This window comes from Etheostoma spectabile, unplaced genomic scaffold (genome assembly GCF_008692095.1).
Source record: "Etheostoma spectabile isolate EspeVRDwgs_2016 unplaced genomic scaffold, UIUC_Espe_1.0 scaffold00018528, whole genome shotgun sequence".
Lineage (NCBI taxonomy): Eukaryota > Metazoa > Chordata > Actinopteri > Perciformes > Percidae > Etheostoma > Etheostoma spectabile.
The window spans coordinates 99021-121665 of NW_022604307.1; the positions used below are offsets into that span (position 1 = coordinate 99021).

The 22645-nt window shown below is 41.5% G+C and overlaps 1 protein-coding gene and 5 non-coding genes across 6 annotated transcripts; 4 read left to right on the forward strand and 2 right to left on the reverse strand.

Annotated features, from left to right (window-relative positions):
• The first annotated feature begins 1323 nt into the window (after window positions 1–1323).
• Window positions 1324–1395, forward strand: trnaa-ugc (transfer RNA alanine (anticodon UGC)). Its single transcript has one exon. It is a non-coding gene; the product is annotated as a tRNA-Ala (tRNA).
• A 539-nt stretch (window positions 1396–1934) lies between these two features.
• On the forward strand, window positions 1935–2006 carry trnaa-ugc (transfer RNA alanine (anticodon UGC)). Its single transcript has one exon. It is a non-coding gene; the product is annotated as a tRNA-Ala (tRNA).
• Window positions 2007–3723: 1717 nt separating this feature from the next.
• On the forward strand, window positions 3724–3939 carry LOC116680992 (small nucleolar RNA U3). Its single transcript, XR_004329944.1, has one exon. It is a non-coding gene; the product is annotated as a small nucleolar RNA U3 (small nucleolar RNA).
• Window positions 3940–8807: 4868 nt separating this feature from the next.
• Window positions 8808–9023, forward strand: LOC116680997 (small nucleolar RNA U3). The gene has a single exon (XR_004329947.1). It is a non-coding gene; the product is annotated as a small nucleolar RNA U3 (small nucleolar RNA).
• A 3166-nt stretch (window positions 9024–12189) lies between these two features.
• Window positions 12190–13187, reverse strand: LOC116680974 (olfactory receptor 56A4-like). Its single transcript, XM_032509552.1, has one exon. The coding sequence runs from the start codon at window positions 13153–13155 to the stop codon at window positions 12190–12192; it is 966 nt and encodes a 321-aa protein (XP_032365443.1). The 5' UTR covers window positions 13156–13187.
• Window positions 13188–19949: 6762 nt separating this feature from the next.
• trnal-uag (transfer RNA leucine (anticodon UAG)) lies at window positions 19950–20031 on the reverse strand. Its single transcript has one exon. It is a non-coding gene; the product is annotated as a tRNA-Leu (tRNA).
• Between the last annotated feature and the right edge of the window lie 2614 nt (window positions 20032–22645).

Here is a 22645-nt window from a genome sequence, read left to right on the forward strand (position 1 = left end):
AGAGAAAAATAATAGGTGTTGTGATGCTTGATTTTACTGCAGCATTTGATATGATTGACCGCAACTTACTGTTAAAAAAACTGGAATATTATGGTTTTTCACAAACCGCATTATTATGGATGGAAAGTTATTTGACTGATAGGAGACAATTAGTTTACTTTAATGGAAGATTTTCAGGCTTGTGGAACATGGAGTTCCTCAAGAAAGTTGTCTTGGGCCACTCCTCTTCACAAACGATTTACTATCTGTTTACTAAACTACAGAGAGAGTTACAGTGGTGGACTGGATCAGAAGTAACAAACTGATCTCAATGGATCTAAAACTACCATTTTAGTGCTTGGAACTCATTTTTTAATGTTCCAAACCGAAACTTGAACTCAGTATAAAGAAAACTTCTGTAGAGCAAAGAGAAGAGGCTAAACTTTTGGGTGTGATTATTGACAAGAGATTGTGTTGGGACAAACACGTTCAGAAGCTTGTAACTAAAATGGGCAACACCTGTCAGTTATTAAAATGTGTGCAAACATCTTCACACCACAGACAGGTAAAAAAGTCCTTCAGGTTTTTTTTTTTTTGGATTACTGCTCAGGGTGTGGTCCAACACTTCAGCAATTAATATGTGATTCAGAATAAAGCTGCACGTGTGGCTCTCTTGTGTGGGTTTAGATCAAATATTGATAACATGCATGAACAACTCTCATGGTTTAAAGTTAAAAATAGATTTGTGTATTTGCTAATGTTTTTTTTACATAACGCTATAACAAACAAAACACCTTTTATTTCAAACAGAAAACTGTCCTTTAGTACTGCTACACATGATTATCCAACGAGGCGTGCAGTAGGAAGGAGTTTTATTTTACCTAAAGTGAAAACTAAATAAATTCAGCGTTCTGTCGGGTACAGAGCGATGTGTGAATGGAACTCTCTCCCAACGACTATCAAACACAACTCTCAGTATGGTTTAAAAATCACTTAAGACATATTTATTTCAAAGGAATTAAATATGTAATTTAAAATTAGTTTGTTATAGGGCTTTTGTTATCTTATTTATTAAATTGATTAATCTATTCGGAGTAGTGTCTTTTATTTTATTTCTTGTATAAATTGCGTTAACTGTAAGATTTAATTATGGTTAGTATTTTCTAATTTATGTCTGTGTGTGTGTAATGAAATGTCATAAAGAGTATTGTCAAAGAAAGGATTGTAGGACCCCAGGAAGAAAAGCTTTTAGTTCATGCTGAAGCTAATGGGGATCCAAATAAAACAAACAAACAAGTTTACTTCAACATTTTTCCCGGGTAGGGGTTTCTGTAGAAACATTCAGGGGATGTAGCTCAGTGGTAGAGCGCATGCTTTGCATGTATGAGGCCCCGGGTTCAATCCCCGGCATCTCCAACAAGTGTTCTGTTACAACAGTCTGTAAAAGAGCTGCAAAACCTCTTATTCTGAAAGACAAAAGTATTAAAAGGCAATCTCCTTGTGTTCATGGTAATTAATGCAAAAATCAGTCTCAATGACCAGATGTGTTGCAAGATTTGCAGTGAACAGTGCATTGTCCTAATGGGGATCAAATAAAACAAACAAACAAAATGCATTAGCAATTTTTTCATCAAGGAAATGTGATCAGTCAGTGACTAGAAGGGCAATGTTCAAGTAGTTTGTTTGGCATGTAGTGTTTTTATGGCAACACTGCCAGATTGAGCTGTCTGATTATATTGAACAACAGACTACTTTTGACGCAAAACATTTTACCAAAATTGGAAATTGAATTTAGGTAAAAAGGAAATGCAGCTTAGATTTGTCACTGACTTGAAAGGCTACGGTCAGGTAGATTGTCATGGGGTCTTTTCATGGCTCCACTGACCGAGTTTCCGATAGCGTTCTTCTCTTATTCAATGATCTTAGAAAAAGTAAAACAAATTTGGAAACTTTCAGGGGATGTAGCTCAGTGGTAGAGCGTGTGCTTTGCATGTATGAGGACCTGGGTTCAATCCCCAGCATCTCCAGCAGGTATTCCTTGTCCAGTCTGTCAAAGAGCTGCAGAAGCTCTTATTCTGAAAGAGAAAAGGAAACAATGCTGGGAGTATTAAAAGGCCACAAAGTGGATGATTAACTTATCAAGTGTCTAAAAACTTGGTGCACTTTACCCATGTCCTGCTTTACTCAACTATTGAAAAGGATTTGTGCATATTTGAATAGCACAGTTGCCGTGACCTCCTTGCATTTATGGTAATTAATGCAAAATCAGTCTCAATGCCCAGATGTGTATCAAGATTTGCAGTGAACATGGCGTTGCCCAGTGATGGTGGTATAGTGGTGAGCATAGCTGCCTTCCAAGCAATTCACATGGGTTGGATTCCCTGCCATTGCATTAGTTTTCATTGTGTGGTTACTTGCTTTATTTGTGAAGATTAGCCAGAAAGGTTACTCGCCCAACCCAATTTGATAAAATATTACATCTCTGTTATGGTACAAATAAGGGAGAATATCAGTCAATCAAGCTGCCTCCATGAGGATCCACAGACACAGGGAGTGCACTACGATTTGCACTTTGCCCGTGTCTGGTAACTACTAATCAACAGTTGAAAAGTTTATCAACAGCGCAGAAAGCAGCAGAAAGGCAACAGGTGTGTTACTTTTCGAGTATGATTTATATCGTAGCAGTGCAATCATTTTCCCCAGGTTTGATTTCCAGCCACCACAGTTGCATTTACAGGTTTTGAAGCCATATACAACATTAACATTACATGTTTTACCCAGACTTCTTCTTTTATTCAGTGATATTTCAATTTCCTTGCGTAAGTCATCCCAAAAGGATTAATAAAGATAAGTCTAAGTCTATCTCAGAAAAAACTTTTAAAAATCTGAAAATCTTCAGGAGGTTTAGCTCAGTGGTAGAGCTCATGCTTTACATGTATGAGGACCTGGCATCTCCAGCAGGTATTATGGTAGAGTCTTTAAAAGAGCTGCAGAAGATATTACCTCCTGTGGTAATCTGACTGGTAGGGTTATAGAACGTAGTGGTAGACTAAGATCTCCTGTCACACAAACTAAGCATTATGCTCTCTCTTTATACCTCAGACTATCAGACAGGACAACAAGCACTTTAAATGTTTTACAGTCTATTTTACTGTATTTATGTACTTGTATTGTAACATATTTATTGTATTACGCTCCAGTTTTTATGGGTATCATGGCAGGTATGAGCACTGTAGCTTTCATTTTTATAGATGAAATTTGTCATGCCATTAAGTTTGCTGTTCAGCAGAAGAGCAAACGACCTCTGGGTTATGGGCCCAGCACGCTTCCGCTGCGCCACTCTGCTCTGTTGTTTATAACGAAGGGCTGGAGAATCTGTAATTGACATTTTTGAGGCGAGGTTTGGGATCCTGTGGCAGCCAAGGCTCCATCAGCCTACGGGTTGTAAAGTTTAACATTTGGTAGACCTTTCTACTATCTTTTATGTGAGCTTCCTGATTACTCACACATTGACTATTCATTAGTAACACTTGTGATTGGTGGTGAGTAGGCTGACACTGAAGTATTGAGACAACAGTGACTGAAAATCTAATTCAATCTACATATCGGTCTTCTTAAAGATCTAAATAGATTTTCTCACCTCAGAGTCATCTGGAGCACGTAACGATTAGCTTCTGTCTCTCTGAGCCCTGAGTGACAATCACTCTGCAGTGAATGAGATGCAGTTCCCCCCTCAGTCTAACCAAGACTATACTTTCAGGGATCATTTCTAGAGTTTCTGACTTGAGGAATGTGTTTCTAAAGTGTTTGGTCTCGCTAACCACGATGATGAGTCGTGATATTCCTTTCTGAGCGTGAAGCTGACAGAGAGTAATGATTCACTTCATATGCTCTCTGTCATTGATGATTGTTCTTTACTTCTTAATGGAGTATTGAGGAAGGGAATATGATCAGAGTGGTAGTAGCAGATCTGTGGAAACCCAACATGAGTGAAGATAATAGAACATGCTGAACTTTCTAATTAACTGCAGTTATTGTCGGTCTTGAAGTATGTTTAGTCCATGGTGGACAAGGTTTCTTGAAAGGGTTAACACCTACTTCTTGACTTTGTAATGTCTCAAGTCCAGTGTAAAAATGTAAACTGAGTTAAACCATAATTCATTTTTATTTCTACCTTTGATTTTCCTACTTTGACATGTCAAAAAGGTGCATTGTTTGAAAGCCCATCTCTACACATCCATGTTCCACTCCCACAGGTGTTTCCACTTGACTAATCAGACTGTGTGGCCTTTACAGGCTCAGCTTGATTGACATGTATTCAAGGGGTGGAACGGTACACTGAAGTCCCGGTGGACGGGATGGCGTGTTGTAACAAGGTTTGAGTACATACAGCAAATACTTGAAGCCGGGTTACTCTACGAGTGGATACGGGGCGTTGAAGGTGATGTGGAAATCCTGATTGATTCAGTGATTTTTTGGCCCTGTTTGTATTTGGATCTAAAGGCTGGATAAGCACTGTAGGGAGGAGACGTTGGACAGTTGTTTTTGTCTCGTTCCAGTGATTGTCATGTCTGGGTGATGGCGTTGGATATGCGTTAGCATGTTGGATGTATTTCCACTCACGTACCAACAACGCCGACCCACAGTCCTCGTTTTATCCACCACTTTCTCACCTGTACTACTGGAACTGACTGGGAAACCAAAGTTTCCCCGTGGGTCGCCACCACTCGCCGTAGGAGAGGCTGCTCTTCCTTAGTGCTGCTGGCTCTGACTCATATGAAGGGAAATATGGGGCAAAAGGTGAGAGCTTGCAGACCAAAAAAATCTAAACTGAATCTGAATGTATATATATGAATACTTCTTGTCCTGCTTATGCACCACCTGTCTGTACTTTGTATATCACATTGCATTTTTCTGGTTAGACACAAACTGCATTTCATTGTCTATGTACTTTTACTCTGCACAATGACAATAAAGTTGAATCTAATCTAATAAAAAAGAAAAAGATGGATGTCTTTGCACAAGAGCAGTACACACAAGTATGTGCCGTTTGGGACGTAATTTTCTCTAACTCCAGTAACTGTGTGTGCTCAGCAACTTCCTATTATTTAACCCTCTGAGACCTAAGGTCATTTTTATAGCTCATTGTCCATCTGCTTCTATTTTCTATAAAAGCTTGTTAACATCAACCCTGGTGTCTCCAGTCAAGATATCAACATCATTTCTTTCAGAACAAACTGGGTTATTAGAATATTTGTGCTGCACTGAGGTCACTTGAATGTTAAAAATGGTTGTAGTATCTTAAAGGGAACATGAATCTTCCAGATATGTATTAATATCACACACAGAGCAGTACGAGCTGAGCCAGTCTCTCTAAAACACTTCTCGTATGTCCTGGGAGTCAAGAAATAAACATTAGAACTTATACAACTATGCATTTATTTTTAGCTTAATTTACGCAACAGAACAGCTTCGGAGTCATTGGAATGAGTTGAATGGTGGTCGTCTCGCTCCCCCCTAGCGCCTGTGAGCTGGACCCCCCCCCCCCTTGCAACTTTCAGTCAGCAAGTCGCTGACTCAGCGTCAGGAAGTGTAGCGTGATATCCGGTCTTGCTAACAAGGTAGCGATGGATTTCTTTTGGTGTTTATCGTCATGACTGAGCCGGTAAAAGGGAAACCGAAACTTAAGAAAGCATTGTTGGAGGAACAGAGAAAGAGGAAACTGCAGACTGACCGAGACGGGTATGGCTGCAGCCTGGAGCGTCCCATGTCATCCGTCCCGTCTCATGCGGTCTCCGCTCATGCGGAGGTGTGTCCAACGGTAAATTCAGAGGGTCAAAATTACGATATTTTACGAATAATTTTCCAGATGGAGTCACGGGTAAATTTGTGACCACATTTGTTGCAATCAATTGAAAAACGATAAAAAAAACTGTTAAAGTAACAATTTTGCCAAAGCCTACATGTAGTTTGTTCATTTCTGAATGTTATGCTTGTGTTGTTCCATATTAACGTGGCTACATCGGATGAAACCTGCATCAGCGACGCAGCCGTTTCTGCGACTAACGGCAGGACCTCCTGAGGAGGGATAACAATCCACGATCTGCACACACAACAAGACTACAAAAGTAAACATGTTACACGCTTTCCAAGACTTTTAAATTGTATATTCTATATTGTTTGGGCAAGTTGCGGTTCTATTTTTCTACAACCGCAGCCTCGGCCTTCGGGTCTCTGGGACCCGTCCTGCATTTGACTGCGTATCTCTGCTGCCACGGCCTTGGGCCAGGATACGATTGAATTTATCTTCCACTTCCATCAGCGGTTCTATTGTATTTTGTGTTGTAGGCCTATTGTATGAAAGGGGGACATTTTTTTAAAACAAAACCAAATGCTTGAACTCTGTTGGGAGAGAAATTCTAAAAAAAGGATTTTTTTTAGTTTGCCTATCATCTGCATTTATTTTAGAGACGGACGTATATTTTTAAATATTTAAAAACACACCAAATATTTTATTCATTAGCACGATAGTTGACGTGAGCTTTTACTTTGAAAAGTAAGAGAGATATTAGTATTTTATTCCAGATGCGAGCTTTTATTTTGAAAAGTAGAAACTCGGGGACGGCAGAAGGATTTTTTTAGTTTGCCTATAATCTGCATTTATTTTATAGACGAACGTATATTTTAAGTGTTTTTATTCATCAGTATGATAGTCTGCATTTATCTTATAGACATGTTTAGTTAAAAAAATTATTATTGCATTTTTGACCTCTTGGATTTACCGTTGGACACGCCTCCGCATGAGACGAGACCGCATGAGACGGGACGGATGACATGGGATGCTCCAGGCTGCAGCCATATACTCTTGGACTGACCGAGGGAGGAGTCAGACACAAGGAAACAGAGGAGCTGCCAAATATCTGAGACGGGTATGGCTGCAGCCTGGAGCATCCCATCTCGTCCGTCCCGTCTCATCCGGTCCCGTCTCATACGGAGCTGTGTCCAACGGTAAAACCAGAGGGTCAAAATTACGATATTGCGAATAATTTTCCAGATGGAGTCACGGGTAAATTCGTGACCACAGTTGTTGCAATCAATTGAGAAACGTAAAAAAACTGTTAAAGTAACCATTTTGCCATACATATAGTTTGCTCATTTCTGAATGCTATGCTTGTGTTGTTCCATATTAACGTAGCTACATCTGATGAAACCTGCATCAGCGACGCAGCCGTTTCTGCCGACTAATGGCAGGATCTCCTGAGGAGGGAACGATCCACGATCTGCACACACAACAACAAGATTACAACAATAAACATGTTACACTCTTTCCAAGACTTTTTAATTGTATATTCTATATTGTTTTCACACTTCACTGGGACATTGCTGCAAATAACTGCTTATCAGCATGGCGAGAGCATTCGACTGTAGCTCTACAGTCGTTGCCTCGGCTGTCGGGTCTCTGGGACCCGGAGAAGAATGCTGTCGGGTCTCTGGGACCCGGGGCAGAATGCTGTCGGGTCTCTGGGACCCGGGGCAGAATGCTGTCGGGTCTCTGGGACCCGGAGAAGAATGCTGTCGGGTCTCTGGGACCCGGGGCAGAATGCTGTCGGGTCTCTGGGACCCGGGGCAGAATGCTGTCGGGTCTCTGGGACCCGTCCTGCATTCGACTGCGTATCTCTGCTGCCCCGGTCTTGGGCCAGAATGCGATTGTATTTTTCTTCCACAGCGGTCCTATCGTATTTTGTGTTGTATTGTATGAAAGGGAAAAAAAATTAAAAACCAAACCAAATGCTTGACCTTCTAATTCCTTCTATAGCTGCAACTTAAATCAAAGTTGCAGCTATAGAAGGATTTTTTTAGTTTGCCTATCATCTGCATTTATTTTAGAGACGAACACGTATTTTAAGTGTTTTTATTCATCAGTCTGCATTTATCTTAATGTAGCCTACATGTTTAGTTTAATAAAAACATTTGTACTTGGGCACCCAGATAGCTCAGTGGGTAGAGCATGTGCCCATAATCAGATGCTTGCTCCTCGATGCAGAGGTCTCTAGTTCGAGTCTGGCCTGCTACCCTTTGCTGCATGTTTCTCTCTCTTGGTGTTTTTTTTAAACTAAACGTTAAAACCAAATATTAAAAGTATTTCATTCATTAGCATGATAGTTGACGCAGGTTTATTTTATTCCAGACGATAGTCTGCATCTATCTTGTCAACACAACCATCCATCTGGAAAATTATTCGCGATTTCGCATTTTTGACCCTCTGGATTTACCGTTGGACACAGCTCCGTATGAGACGGGACCGGATGAGACGGGACGGACGAGATGGGATGCTCCAGGCTGCATTCATATACTCTTGAAATATCTGTACAGAAGCTGGAGGTGGAGCTCGATAGACAAAACCTGCAAGCAAAAAGTGAGAAAACAGCCAAGAAATGACCAGAACTTCCTTGCTCCCCTTTAATTGAAGTGTTTTCCTCTTCACTGAGGTGTGGAGGTTGGAACAGTAGCTGAAGTCTAAATGCAGCAGGTTCAACCATCCTTTGGTCTGGGAATGAAGAGCTTGGTCGTTGTTAAGAACCAGTATTAATGCAAAGAAAGGACTGGAGCATTTATTGGAGAGAATAAGTAGGCTGACACTGAAGTATTGAGACAACAGTGACTGAAAATCTAATTCAATCTACATATCGGTCTTCTTAAAGATCTAAATAGATGTTCTCACCTCAGAGTCATCTGGAGCACGTAACGATTAGCTTCTGTCCCTCTGAACCCTGAGTGACAATCACTCTGCAGTGAATGAGATGCAGTTTCCCCCCCTCAGTCTAACCAAGACTATACTTTCAGGGATCATTTCTAGAGTTTCTGACTTGAGGAATGTGTTTCTAAAGTGTTCGGTCTCGCTGACCACGATGATGAGTTGTGATATTCCTTTCTGAGCGTGAAGCTGACAGAGAGTAATAATTCACTTCATATGCTCTCTGTCATTGATGATTGTTCTTTGTTTCTTTATGGAGCATTGAGGAAGGGAATATAATCAGAGTGGTATCAGTAGATGTGTTGAAAAACTAATGTCAAAAAATGTTATAAAATTTGCTAAGCTATTTAATTAACTACTGTTATTGCCAAACTTTAAATATTTGTCTTGTTCATGGTGGACAATGTTACTTGAAAGAGGTTGGGTTTACCTCAGCGACCTCCACCAGGGAAGTTGACAACAATCCCCCATCATATTCCACCTCTGCCTCTACCACAGAGGACGTTTCAGCTGGATTTAGGAGTTCCTCAAAGTGCTCCTTCCACCGACCTGTTACCTCCTCAGTTGCGGTCAACAACATCCCATCCTTACTGTACACAGCTTGGATGATCTCTCGCTTCCCTCTCCTGAGGTGGCGAATGGTTTTCCAGAACTACCTTGTTGCTGACCGAAAGTCCTTCTCCGTGTCTTCTCTGAACGTCTCCCTTGCTTTACCTCTGTCACGGCAGAGGTTGCAGCTCTTCGGGTCCGTCGGTACCTTGCCACTGCACGAAAGGGATGCACGAAAAGCTCCGCCGGAGGTGCGAGTTGAAAGTCTGTCGGACAGGGGCCTCCTCCAGACGTTCCCAATTTACCCGTACCACCCGTTTGGGCTTACCAGGTCTGTCCAGAGTCCTCCCCCATCCCCTGACCCAACTCACCACCAGATGGTGATCAGTTGACCGCTCCACCCCTCTCTTCACCTGAGTGTCCAAATCATACGGCCTCAGATCAGATGAAACGATTATAAAATCGATCATTGATCTTCAGCCTAGGGTGCTCTGGTACCACGCACACTTATGAGCACCCTATGTTCGAACATGGTGTTTGTTATGGACAATCCATGACTAGCACTGAAGTCCAACAACAGACAACCACTCTGGTTTAGATCAGGGAGGCAGTTCCTCCAAATCACGCCTCTCCAGGTATCTCCATCATTGCCCATGTGTGCATTGAAGTTCCCCAGCAGAACTATGGAGTCCCCTACTGGAGCCGCATACCGGACTCTATTCAAGGTCTCCAAGAAGGCCAAATACTCCAAGCTCTTGTTTGGTGCATATGCACAAACAACGGTCAAAGTTTCTCCCCCCCCCCCCATCACCCGCAGGCGACCCTCTCGTCCACCGGGGTAAACTCCAACCCAGTGGCGCTCAGCCGGGGGCTTGTGAGTATCCCCACACCGCCCGGCGCCTCACACCCTGGCAACTCCGGAGTAGGACAGAGTCCAACCTCTATCCAGGAGTACGGTTCCAGAGCCGAGACTGGCGTAGAGGAGGTAAGCCCCACCAGATCTAACTGGTAGCGTTCCACCTCCTGCACAAGTTCCGGCTCCTTCCCCCACAGAGAGGTGACGTTCCACGTCCCCAGAGCCAGCCTCTGCCGCCCGGGTTTGGTCCGTCGAGGCCCCTGACCTTCGTCGCCATCCATGTGGCAGTGCCCCCGACCCCCCTGGTTCCTCCCACAGGTGGTGAGCCCATGGGATGGAGATAAGGGTGCCACGTAGCTTCTTCGGGCTGTGCCCAACCGGGCTCCGTGGCAAACCTGGCCACCAGGTGCTTGCTAACGAGCCCTCCGTCTGGGCCTGGCTTCAAACTGGGGCCCTGGGCTTCCTCTGGGCAGGGTCACTCCTCTCTACTCGGTTATTCATGGGGTTTTGTACCTTTCTTTGTCTGGATCTCACCTGAGACCACTTTGCCATGGTAGACCCTACCAGGAGCACACAGCTCCAGACACACAGCCCTCAGGTTCATAAGGACACAAACCTGTCCACCACGATAAGGTGATGGTTCCCTGGAGAGGATCATCATAATATTATAATTAAAGAAAACTCAATCCCCAAAACTACAAAATAATATTAAAACGGAATGAACCGTGTAACAACAAGGTCAAATATTGTGAGACCAAATTCCAATCAAACACAACTAAAATCCTATCAATTGTAGTTTGATCTAGGTCAGTGGGTCACAAAGTGTGGTCTCGGGATCAAAGGGGTCCCTGAGGGGGTCTATGGGGTCCCCAGCAAAAGGGAGAATGACTATTTGTACTATAATCCAATCCTTAGTTACACCATGATCAGAATGTAAGACTATTTTAATCAGGATTTAATTCACCATTCTGTCAAATGGGGTCCCTGGCCGAATGAGGTCAGTTTGGGTGTCCTTCACTGGAAGTGAAAAAGTTTTGGAAACCACAGTTCTAGGTATGATATCAATGGCCCAAGTTTTATTGGCGTCCAATCGGCCTAAAAAAGCAATGTTTAATATTCTAACACGTGCTTTAACATTTACTGTGTAAGAAAAGATTATTTTTATGAAACAGTTGAGACTAATCCACCCACAATGTGAGTTTAAAAAGCCCCCCCTTAAAACGTATGTAACAGCATTTGTTGTGAGGCTAACTTACAAAATGAATAAATTAAAACTTTTTTGATTTCAATAAGTTATTTTAAACTTAAACTTAACTTTAAACACAAACTAAATGCATTATATTTGGAAATCATACCACAAATACAGATAGGTTAATTAGTAATTGATAAAAAAACAATCAAAAGAGTCTATGAAATACCTTTTGGGGGGGAACTTGAATCCAAACTGTTCTGGAAGCCCCTTATAAATATCTGTGCATGAGGATGGCCAGGAGTATTATTATATTGAAAACAACTACAACTACATATTGACCAAAATACATTACATACTCTGTACTGCACACTTTTTACCATATTTGTTAATTGTGTGGGAGTTTGGGGAAATACTGTACCTAGAAAAGTAACTTACAAAATATTTACACATTGCAAAAAAGAGCAATCAGGATAATAAATCACATACATGAGCACACTAATCATCTGTTTTTAATTCACATTTGTTGATATTTACGGACATTGTTACATTCAAAACTGCACAATTATTGTTAAAGTTAAAGAAAATAATTGATCATGTAACATACGCCCAATGTTGAAGGAAAGAGCCGGGGGAAATCCTCTAAGAGGACATTATGAACTACTGTTAAGCATGTGTGTTTCAGTTTGTGGGGGGAGATTATGGGATGGACTGAACAATGACATCAAAAAGAGCCATAATACCATTTAGTTAAAAAAAGGATTATAAAAATCATTACTGGACCAATACAGAAAAGAAATACATTTCCCGTATTAGAGCCGTATTAGAAGCATATTTTGTAGCTTTGCAATATATGGTTGGCTATATGTGCATTTTAAGTTTTAGATTTTTTTTAGCAGGAATCTTCTTAAAAAATCTCACAATCACTCCTTTGATTTGAGGCAGACTCAGGCCGTAAACTAGAGGGTTATTAATGGGGGGGACCATCAAATACTCTAAAGATAAAACAACTGTGATGATAGGATTCCTTTTATCAGCCTCAAATCGAGTCAGTAACAGCTCACAGAAGACAGAGAGAGAATAAGTGGTGAATGTGATGATGTGAGGCAGGCAGGTCTGGAACGCCTTTCCTCTGAAATCAGACGAGCTTCTCCTGCAAACAAGCAGAATACGGAGATAGGTGTACAGGACAAAGAACAGGGGGGTTAGGATGGTTGTGACTAAAAGAAACTGACCTGCTATGTTGTTCAGAGTTGTGTCTACACAGGAGAGCTGAACCAGAGGCAAGTTGGAACAGAACAGCCTATTCAGGTTATTGCCACACAGCGGTAATCGGACAGTAAGATAGAGCATGAAACCCACAACACATACAGGGTAGAGCACGGAAAAAATCACAAGCTGTGTTACCATCTTAACTGTCATTTTACTGTGATAGTGTAAAGGCTGGCAAATAGCAACAAATCTATCATAGGCCATGATGCCGAGGAAAGTCATCTCACATGATAAATAGTTGTTAATAACATATATCTGAATGAAACATAATGGACGTGAGATTAAATGAGTGTCAGACAGAATGTCCATCAGAAACCTGGGGAAGAAGCCGGCTGAGCCGTACAGAGAGTTAAAAGACAGACAGCTGATAAAAATATACATGGGCTGATGCAGAGACTTCTCCAGACAGACTGTCAGAATAATAACAACGTTAGCAGAGACAATAGTCATGTAGAGCAACAGACACAGACTGAAGAACAGATACCTGAGGGGCCCAAAGTCTGCAAACAGAGTGAACCGAAAATACAAAGGATTCAGGCTGTTGTTGCTCATCATGTCTGCACAACAGCAGAGCTGGAAGAAGAGAAGTGAGAACAGATGGCGATACAGTAAATGAGATTACAATTTTAACAACAATAAGTACTATTTCAACACTAGATTTAACACTATCTGCATTTATGTAAGTTGCATAAAGTGCGCATTTCTAACAATTGTGATAGTTCAGAAAGACAAAACATGGACATGGGAGAAAAAGGTCACTGTCACAAGTAATAAATGCGCAAGCAACCTCACATGTTTCATTGAACAATATTAGAGTTGAATGACTGAAAAAGAGATGTCTCCAGGTTAACAAGTCTCATACATGACAGACGTTCAAAAGGTTCTTTTCCACAAGTGATATATTTGCAATTACATTCAACCTTTGGGAAAAGCTTTTAGCGTAGTGAAGTTCTCCACTTTTGTGTCTTATAACAGCTGATATGATCAGCTGAAACAATATACTGTATATAGTGTTCATATGTGTCCTGTGGTCTGTCCACCAGGTAAAAGACATTCAGAAAACAGTCTTTGCATCAGTGTATGGGAACATTTAGAATAACACACAGCACCCTCCCCTGACTGCAGCAGACTGAGGCAGCAGCTGAACCTTCATCCTGTTTTACTGTCTCACTGAGAGCAGCAACCTGGACACACAGGGTCCAAAGGGAGGTATGGTGTCACACACTGATTATGCATTTTTGTGTAATGTTGCATCAGTATACCCAAGCCCAGGCCTCCAAGGCCAGAGATATACTATGTGTCATTCCAACCCACGGTGCAATAAGGACAACAAGTATGATATAAAAGAATATTGAAGATAAACATATTGGAATTTGAAATACGAAAATAAGAGTTCCTGAATGTTCTTTTTGATGTTGTTGTTTTGTTGTTGAATGTTCTGAATGTTCAGATTCAAGAGTTCTTGGGGTCTTCACAGACACCTTCAACCAGGACGAAGAAAAGCGGCAGAAGGAAGATGATCCGACCGCAGCTGCTGAGGATGCTAAACATTACCCTGCTGTAAATGACATCAGACCAGAGGATCGCACAGCGAGGCATCAGTGCTCAAGGAGTCATCTGATAGGGGCCCATGCAAAAACTTTACTGATATCTCATAGTAGAACATTACAATGGACATGTATTTACAGACATGTGTTTACAGACACTTTGAAAAAATGGCTCACCAAGTCGCAGGTTCACACACATCACACATGTGTTAGTTAAATATTTAATAAACATTAAGAATGTGCAGATGAACAATATGAATGTGCAGATAGATAAATTGATGTGGATGTTGTCTGATGGCTGGTCTGGGAGGATGTATGGGTGGAGGAGACTCAGAGGAGGGGGGTTCCCTTTCAGAAGCGCTTTTCGCCGGAATAGTTTACAGACCCCCAAAAGCGTCAGATTGTGTAGAACTGAGATCGTTGAGATTGTTGGGAATGTTGGGATGTAAAATCGGCATGCATGGGATGACCAGCAACCTGGGAACTGAATGGTTTGGTTGGAGATGCCTGATTTGCCGGCTGTGGATGCTGCACCACTGCAAAAAGAGTGGCGGGAATAATGTTTGGGTGATATGGCTGAAATGCAGAGAATTCTGTTCAGATGTTTTGGAAACCAGAATCGAGTGGCCATTTTGGAATACTGAAAAGTGGGTGTTGTAGAGATGCCTTGGCTGCGTACCTGGAGCCGATGTATTTGATAGTGGCCCGTAGGGGTTGATGTAGGAGCTGAGGTGCAAGGCATAAATTGGGAAGGAAACTTCTAAATGTGAATATGAGAGAGTTTGAGGTGTGGATGGTGATGTCTTATAAACTGGGGATGACGAGAAGGATTATAGACGGATTAAGTTGGTGCAAATTCAGAACACCTCAAAAGCTGAAAAAGCGTTGGATGGAATGAGCATGGATGATGGTGGAGGGGGGAAGGGGGTAAGGACAGACCAGCTGGAAAGAAGAGGAAGGCTGAGGACCTTCAATCACCATATTAGGTAGGTCCCTTTGAGCTGCTGGAAGTGGCACTGGAATTGCAGTGTGGCCGGCTTGGAAAGGGAGGGAGCAGAAGCCGATTGGCCAGGAACAGCTGAAGTAAAGGTAGAGGAAGGGTTGAAGGTTGTATCTGCATAGGGTCTTGTGAAGCCTGCAAACACGAGGATGAAAAGGCAGAGATCGCCTGAGACATGACAGAGGGAGCCGGCACATGGGGAAACACGACCTGACCCCCGCCAGTTGGAGCTGGTGATGCGTGCTGTGGCTGTCCAGGCATTGTGACGTCAGGCGTGATGCCACTGGCCGTGGCCAATGCTTGCGGAAGACCCAGAAGTGCTGATGGCCCGGTGGTTGTTGCCGCTGGGGGTAGCGATGGAGGTTGACAAAGCGGGCTGAGTGACTGGAGCCGCCGAGGCCAGAGAGAAGTTGTCAACACGTGAGCAACAACATTTGGGTGTTGGGGAAGGGAGGGGTAGGGATGGGGGAGGGAGGAATGAGGGTAAGGACAGACCAGTTGGAAGAAGAATGCTTATGAACGACGGGTATGATGTCTAAGCTTCTGCTGTGCCCTGCCACGTCCTGCTGGGCCTTGTAATGCCGAACAGTGCCCTGCTATGCCATGAACTACTATAAAGAACTGCTACAAACTACTATTTTTTTCTATTTTTGTTATTTCCACTCTTCACTCTAACCCTAACCAGCCCGTCAGACACCGCCTACCAAGAGCCTGGGTCTGTCCGAGGTTTCTGCCTAAAAGGAAGTGCTTGCTTGCTCTGGAGGAAACTACTAGAACTGTTGGGTCCTTGTAAATTCTGGAGTGTGGTCTAGACCTACTCTATCTGTAAAGTGTCTCGAGATAACTCTTGTTATGAATTGATATTATAAATAAAATTGAAGTGAAATGTATTAAGTGTACCAGAAGCCTTTTGTGCGTCACTGCACAGCCTCCAACTAAGCTTGAAGACGTAGATCTGACGTGAGCAACCTGTCATTAAAGTTGTAAGTCTTCTGGTAGCTGTTCCTAGTGTTAGTTCTAGGGACTCTGCATCTTAGAGATTCCACTACCTAGACAAGAAATACACATTTGTATATATTTTGCTGTTGGAAGGTTTAATTTCAACATATCATAATTAAAACTCATGACTAAATATTCTGAATGTTTAGTTAGCTGTTAATGCCACACCTGGTGGGCATGGTGTGAGTCTAAAGCACAACTGAATTGGGAACTAGAGATGCACGCTGGAATCTGACTGTAGCTAACATGCCAACAGCGGCTCCTGCTGTAATGCTCTGCTTGTGTCAGATACATAGCTGATAAATGGAGATGCAACCAGTCTGCAGAAGGACTCTTCATTGAGGCCCAACTTGTCCAGACAATTAATACTTTTAAAGTTCAATTCTTGCCCTTTTGTGTTCTCGACCGACCTTCAGACCCTTTTCTCTGTTCCAGGTACCAAACTTGGTAATGTAAAAACCATTCCCCAGTCTAATGTGTGTTTTGTTTTTTTTCAACTACTTGACGATTCCCCTATAAATTAAGTACGACCCTGTTGAGAACCCCTGAGCTACTGTACTCAAACACATTTCATTGTGGGAAGGCTGTTCTATTTAGTTCTTTTCATTCCATACATTCTTAGACTCTGTCACTTCTGTGTTCTTTCAGTTATTTAAACCATTCAAATCTTCAGCTCTTTCAGAAAAACATGTACATTTAAAGTCCTTGTTGTGCTGTCCATCAGATTACCACAGGAGGTAATATCTTCTGCAGCTCTTTTAAAGACTCTACCATAATACCTGCTGGAGATGCCAGGTCCTCATACATGTAAAGCATGAGCTCTACCACTGAGCTACATCCCCTGAAGATCTTCAGATTTTTTTGACTTTTTTCTGAGAGACTTATCTTAATTAATGGGATGAAATATCACTGAATAAAAGAAAAAACATGTAATGTTAATGTGTATATGGCTTCAAAACCTGTAAATGCAACTGCAGTGGCTGGAAATCAAACCTGGGCAAAATGATTGCACTGCTATGCTATAAATCATAGTGGAAAAGTAACACACCTGTTGCCTTTCTGCTGGTCAATACAATGTTCACTGCAAATCTTGTAACACAGACTGAAAATAAATGCTAAGAAAGGCATTCATGGAGACGAGTGGCTTCCTGTACCTATGAGATAACACAATATTGTCAATGAAGGCGTTTTTTTATACTGTGATGAGTCATCGGTTTGCTACCACCCTTAAAGAATGCCTTTTGTTGTCTCAATCTAAGAAACAACCAAAGAATCACAACTTCCATTCATGTGCTTGTGCCAGTATTCAACCACCTGAAAGTCACTGTATTTTCAGCATCAGTTGTGTTTTTTTTGTTTAAAAAAAAAAAAAAATTGTAAAAACTAACAATTTGGTCTTTAATCTTAATAAAAACAATGTATGTGGAGACCTATGTACTCCACATACATTGCCGAACTTTGCGTAGGAATCGGCCTACGCCCGTCCTACGCCGGTTTTAGGTAGTATGCACGTTTCAGACATGAGGGCCAATGTGAGCACAATAAAGATTTCTTGAAAAAAGGTTTGTACTTTAAAGTTCTATTTTTTTTTTCCGATTCTTCTGGTCACACTTGGCACTATTTCATAACTTTTGTCTGTAGTTCTCTATTCTGTCAGGGCTTAACTCTATCTCCCCAACTCTTATTTTTGTATCTTGTTATGTCTTTGCAAGAAGTACTATGCTTTTGGGTCATCTGTCCATCCGTCAGGCCAAAGAAACAGATACCAGCATGTAACTTTGCAAATCTGTGGCTCACCCTGGCCGCCATCAAAGATCCCATTTGGACCTCCAGAAACTTCCTGGTAAGAAAGCACATGCAGATCCCATTCCCTCAAAACGAGAATCACAGATTTTCCAGCACCTGGACTTGATCAGACTGGGAATATGCCAAAGAGATGTTCACAAGTTCAGCCGAGGTAAATACTCGGCCCACATTCACACAGACCTAAAACTACTCACTTAATGCTGGTTACAATATTCTAAAATAAAAAATGTCCATGCCAAATTGCAAAGAGTGAAGGGTGTTGATAACATTTTTTAACAAGGTATTGGCTCATTATTGCTTCAGTAGACTCCTTCAAGACTCTTCGAGGAGCTCATATAAATGATAGTTGCAAGGTCTACCAAATGTTTAACTTTGCTTAGGGTGCGCTAGGTCCTGGATGGGACTACTTTGCCTTTCGAGATACTGACTAGTCACATTCACTTGATGGAAATTGCTAATAAGATGTTTTTAAGTGGCTCGTATGATTCTTACTTTGGGTGCGAGAGGTTGTGGGTTAAACTCCTAGACAAGCCCTGAAGGCAGAGCTGTTACAAACCTAATCCGTAATTTACTGTCCAGTTTATCGTTAATTTAACACAGATAGGAGGAAGCAAAATTGTAGTACAGCATGTTGGCAATTCTTCATATCCTGCTTCAACTGCACACAATGGAAATATTTTTAAATGTTTTGTGTCAAAAGTAGTCTTTTGTCCAATATAATCAGAAAGCTCAATCTGGCAGTGGAGCCATAAAAACACCACATGCACAAACAAACTACTTAACAATTGCCTTTCTAGTCACTGACTGATCACATGTACTTGATGGAAAATTGCTAATTGCTGAGAATGGCTTTACTGAGTTCATTGGTCTAGGGGTATGACTCTCGCGTTGGGTGTAGGAGATCGCAGGTTCAACTCCCGGACGAAACAAGCAGGACATGACTCTCCTTGTTCATTGGTCTAGGTTTATGATTCTTGCTTAGGGTGCGATAGGTCCTGGAAGAGACTACTTTGCATAGAAGTGGAGGCATGGATTGAATAATCTTGTTTATGCATTGAAAGTGATGGAAAAGAGAGTGTCATACGTGACGCAAATTCATCAAAATACTACTATCACTTCTTAGCTTTCCAGCCACTGTATTTATCAATGTACGATCATTCTTACGCTCTGATTGGTGTGATACGAACATTTCATGAATCTCACGTAAAGCCTGTTGTAAAAGGATTTCTGCGCTCATATCATGTTATGTCTCGGCAAGAAGTATTATGCTTTTGGGTCGTCTGTCCATCTCTACATCAGAATCAGAAATTCTTTATTGATCCCTGAAGGGAAACTCTGGAAAAAAAGTTCTCCTTCAAGCCAGATTTGAACCAGCGACCTAAGGATTTCGACTTTATGCCTCTACAGTCCTCCGCTCTACCAACTGAGCAATCGAAGAAAGCTAGCGTTATCATATGAACTTCCCACTCTTGTGATTGTGATAACACAGGACCCCCCCCTGGAGGTGCTTTCAGTGATAGAGTGCATTTCCAGTCTCAATACCCAGATGTATTACAAGATTTGAAGTGAACATTGCATTGCCCAGCGATGGTGGTATAGCGGTGAGCATAGCTGCCTTCCAAGCAGTCGACCTGGGTTTGATTCCCAGCCATCGCAGTAGCTTTCTTTGAGTGATGTTACTTTCTTTTTTAACAAGAAGTCAGCAGAAGGGTTACTTGCCCAACCTGGTTTGATAAAATCTATTTGAGCTGCACCATTATGGCCAAAATGATAACGACAATTAGAAATCACAATTAACTATCGCTATTATTTGTTGATTTTCTACTCCAAAGTGCTGGAAAGGAAGGTTTCACCAATTGTTTAAACTCAGGTTAACAAGGAATAATCTCAGCAAGGTGATTGATGGATGATTCTAGTTATTTCACCAAGTTCAGCTTAAATGACACCACAAGTAGGAAACCACATCGGTGGGCTTCCAGCTATGTAATATATGCAAATGGAAGCGGTGGGATTTGAACCCACACCTCCAGAAAGACTGGAGCCTAAATTCAGCGCCTTAGACCACTCAGCCACACTACCTGCAAATATAAAATCGCCACATCGTGACAAACACAGGCACCCTAATTAATGGTATGCTTGTTAATGTTATTGGAAAAAAAAACCTTTGCAAGGAAAAAGCCAATACTTTTTTCAAAAACTGCCAATATTACTATTAAAAATGTTATCACACTTTATCATTTTTCTCTGGCATTGATTTTAGAATACTGTAACCAGCATTAAGTAAGTAGGTTTAGGTCTGTGTGAATATGGGCTGAGCATTTACCTGGGCTGAATTTGTGAACATCTTCTTTTGCATATTCACTGTAAAGAGCCATTACTCCTCCAACTGCCAACTATTGTTCCAAAGACAATAGGATATACAGTTTTAGATTGCAAGGTAACTGTCCAAGACCAAAGACTACACGGAAATACCTCAAGTGATCAAAACAATTTGTCAAAATTCGCAGCACAGATAGAAAACCACTCTTTAAAATATGTTCATGTACCATTCAAAAACAAAAGTACAATCATGATTTCTATGGTCCCCATAGAAATCTTATCCGATCAGAAATTAACTGAACATTGAAGGAAGTATACTCCCTGTTAGGGATCCGGGGCCTTAAAACAAACCCTACATAGTTTTTGGCTTCATGAACAATATTGTATTATCTCATAGGTACTGGAATCCACCCGTCTCCACTAATGCATTTCTCAATGCCCAGATGTGTTGCAAGATTTGCAGTGAGTGTTGTATTGTGCAGCAGAAAGGCAACAGATGTGTTACTTTTTGACTAGATTTGTACCATAGCCAAGCTTCAATTTCCAGCCACCGCCACGTTTTGAAACCATATACAACATAAATATTACATACTTCACCCAGGTTTCTTCTCTTATTCAATGATCTCAGAAAAAGTAAAAAAAAATCTGACAATGATCAGGGGATGCAGCTCAGTGGTAGAGCGCATGCTTTGCATGTGTGAGGCCCCGGGTTCAATGTATTGCAAGATTTGCAGTGAACAGTGCACTGTCCAGCGATGGTGGTATAGTGTTGAGCATAGCTGCCTTCCAAGCAGTTGACCAGTGTTGGATTCCCAGCCATTGCAGTAGCTTTCTTTGAGTGATGTTACTTTTAACTTTGATTTATACAATAGCAGTGCAAGCATTTTGCCATGGTTTGATTTCCAGCCACCACCAGGTTTGAAGCCATACAAAACATTAACATTACATATTTCACCTAGGTTTCTTCTCTTATTCAGTGATCTCACCAAAAAGTAAAAAAAATCTGAAAATCTTCAGGGGCTGAAGCTCAGTGATAGAGCCCATTTTGAGTCTCAATACCCAGATGTGTTACAAGATTTTCAGTGAACACTACATTGCCCAGCGATGGTGGTATAGTGGTGCGCATAGCTGCCTTCCAAGCTGTTGACCTGGGTTTGATTCCCAGCCATCTCAGTAGTTTTCATGGTTACTTGCTTTATTTTTTTGTCAAGATTAGCCAGAAAGGTTACTCGCCCAACCTGATTTGATGGAACATTAGATCTCTTTTATGGTACAAATAAGGAAATAAGGGAGCATATCAATATTACAAGCTGCCTCCATGAGGATCCACAGACACAGGCAGTGCACTACGATTTGCACTTTAAGAATTCTTTAAGAATGGTAGAAAACCAATAAAACATCCCAGTATACCAAATTACAGATGTGCCTTTACAAACAATATTGTGTTATCTCATAGGTACTGGAAGTCATCCGTCTCCACCAATGTATTTCTTAGCATTTATTTTCAGTCTGTATTACAAGATTTGCAGTGAACGTTGTGTTGTCCAGCAGAAAGGCAACAGGTGTGTTACTTTTTGACTATGATTTATACCATAGCAGTGCAATCATTTTGCCCGGGTTTGGCTTTCCAGCCACCACAGTTTTATTCACAGGTTTTGAAGCCATATACAACATTAACATTACATGTTTTACCCAGATTTCTTCTTTTATTCAGTGATATTTCAATATCCTTTTGGGAGTCATCCTGGTGACTTTCTTCCATGTCTCCATGAACGCCCATATATTCGGGCTGACAGTTGAGAAACCTCTTGTTAACTAGAGAACCTACTATACCATGACATGTTTAATTTACTATATTATAATTTTTGAGACTTGCAACACTTTGAAGGTTCCATGGTGTAATGGTTAGCACTCTGGGCTCTGAGTTTAAATCTCAGTGGAACCTGGTTCTAAGCCACAGTATAGGTGAACAAAATCAACCTTTCAAATTTCCACATCTAGTTTTAAAAAAGCGGACAAGTTTAATGTCCTTTAATGGTTTAATAGCTAGTAATTGTTTTCTTTTCCATCTTTGTTGTGATTGTTGTGTGCCTTCAATAGCACACATGTGGCTATTATGAAAGACACTGACTAGCAAACCCTTGCAACACATTTAAAGGTTAGATGGTGTAACGGTTGGCACTCTGGGCTCTGAATCCAGTGATCTGAGTTCAAATCTCAGTGGAACCTGTTTTTAAGCCACAGCACAGGTGAAAAAGATCAACCTTTCAACGTTCCACATCTAGTTTAAAGTTAGCTTACAGGTTTAATGTCCTTGGCCATTTAGACTTTAAACAGTACGTTGGTGGGGACATGTTGAGGAGTCACCTGGTCG

What these genes read in the sequence shown, in the direction of transcription:
- LOC116680974 (XM_032509552.1), bottom strand. Translation starts at nt 13,155, where the DNA reads ATGATGAGCAACAACAGCCTGAATCCTTTGTATTTTCGGTTCACTCTG.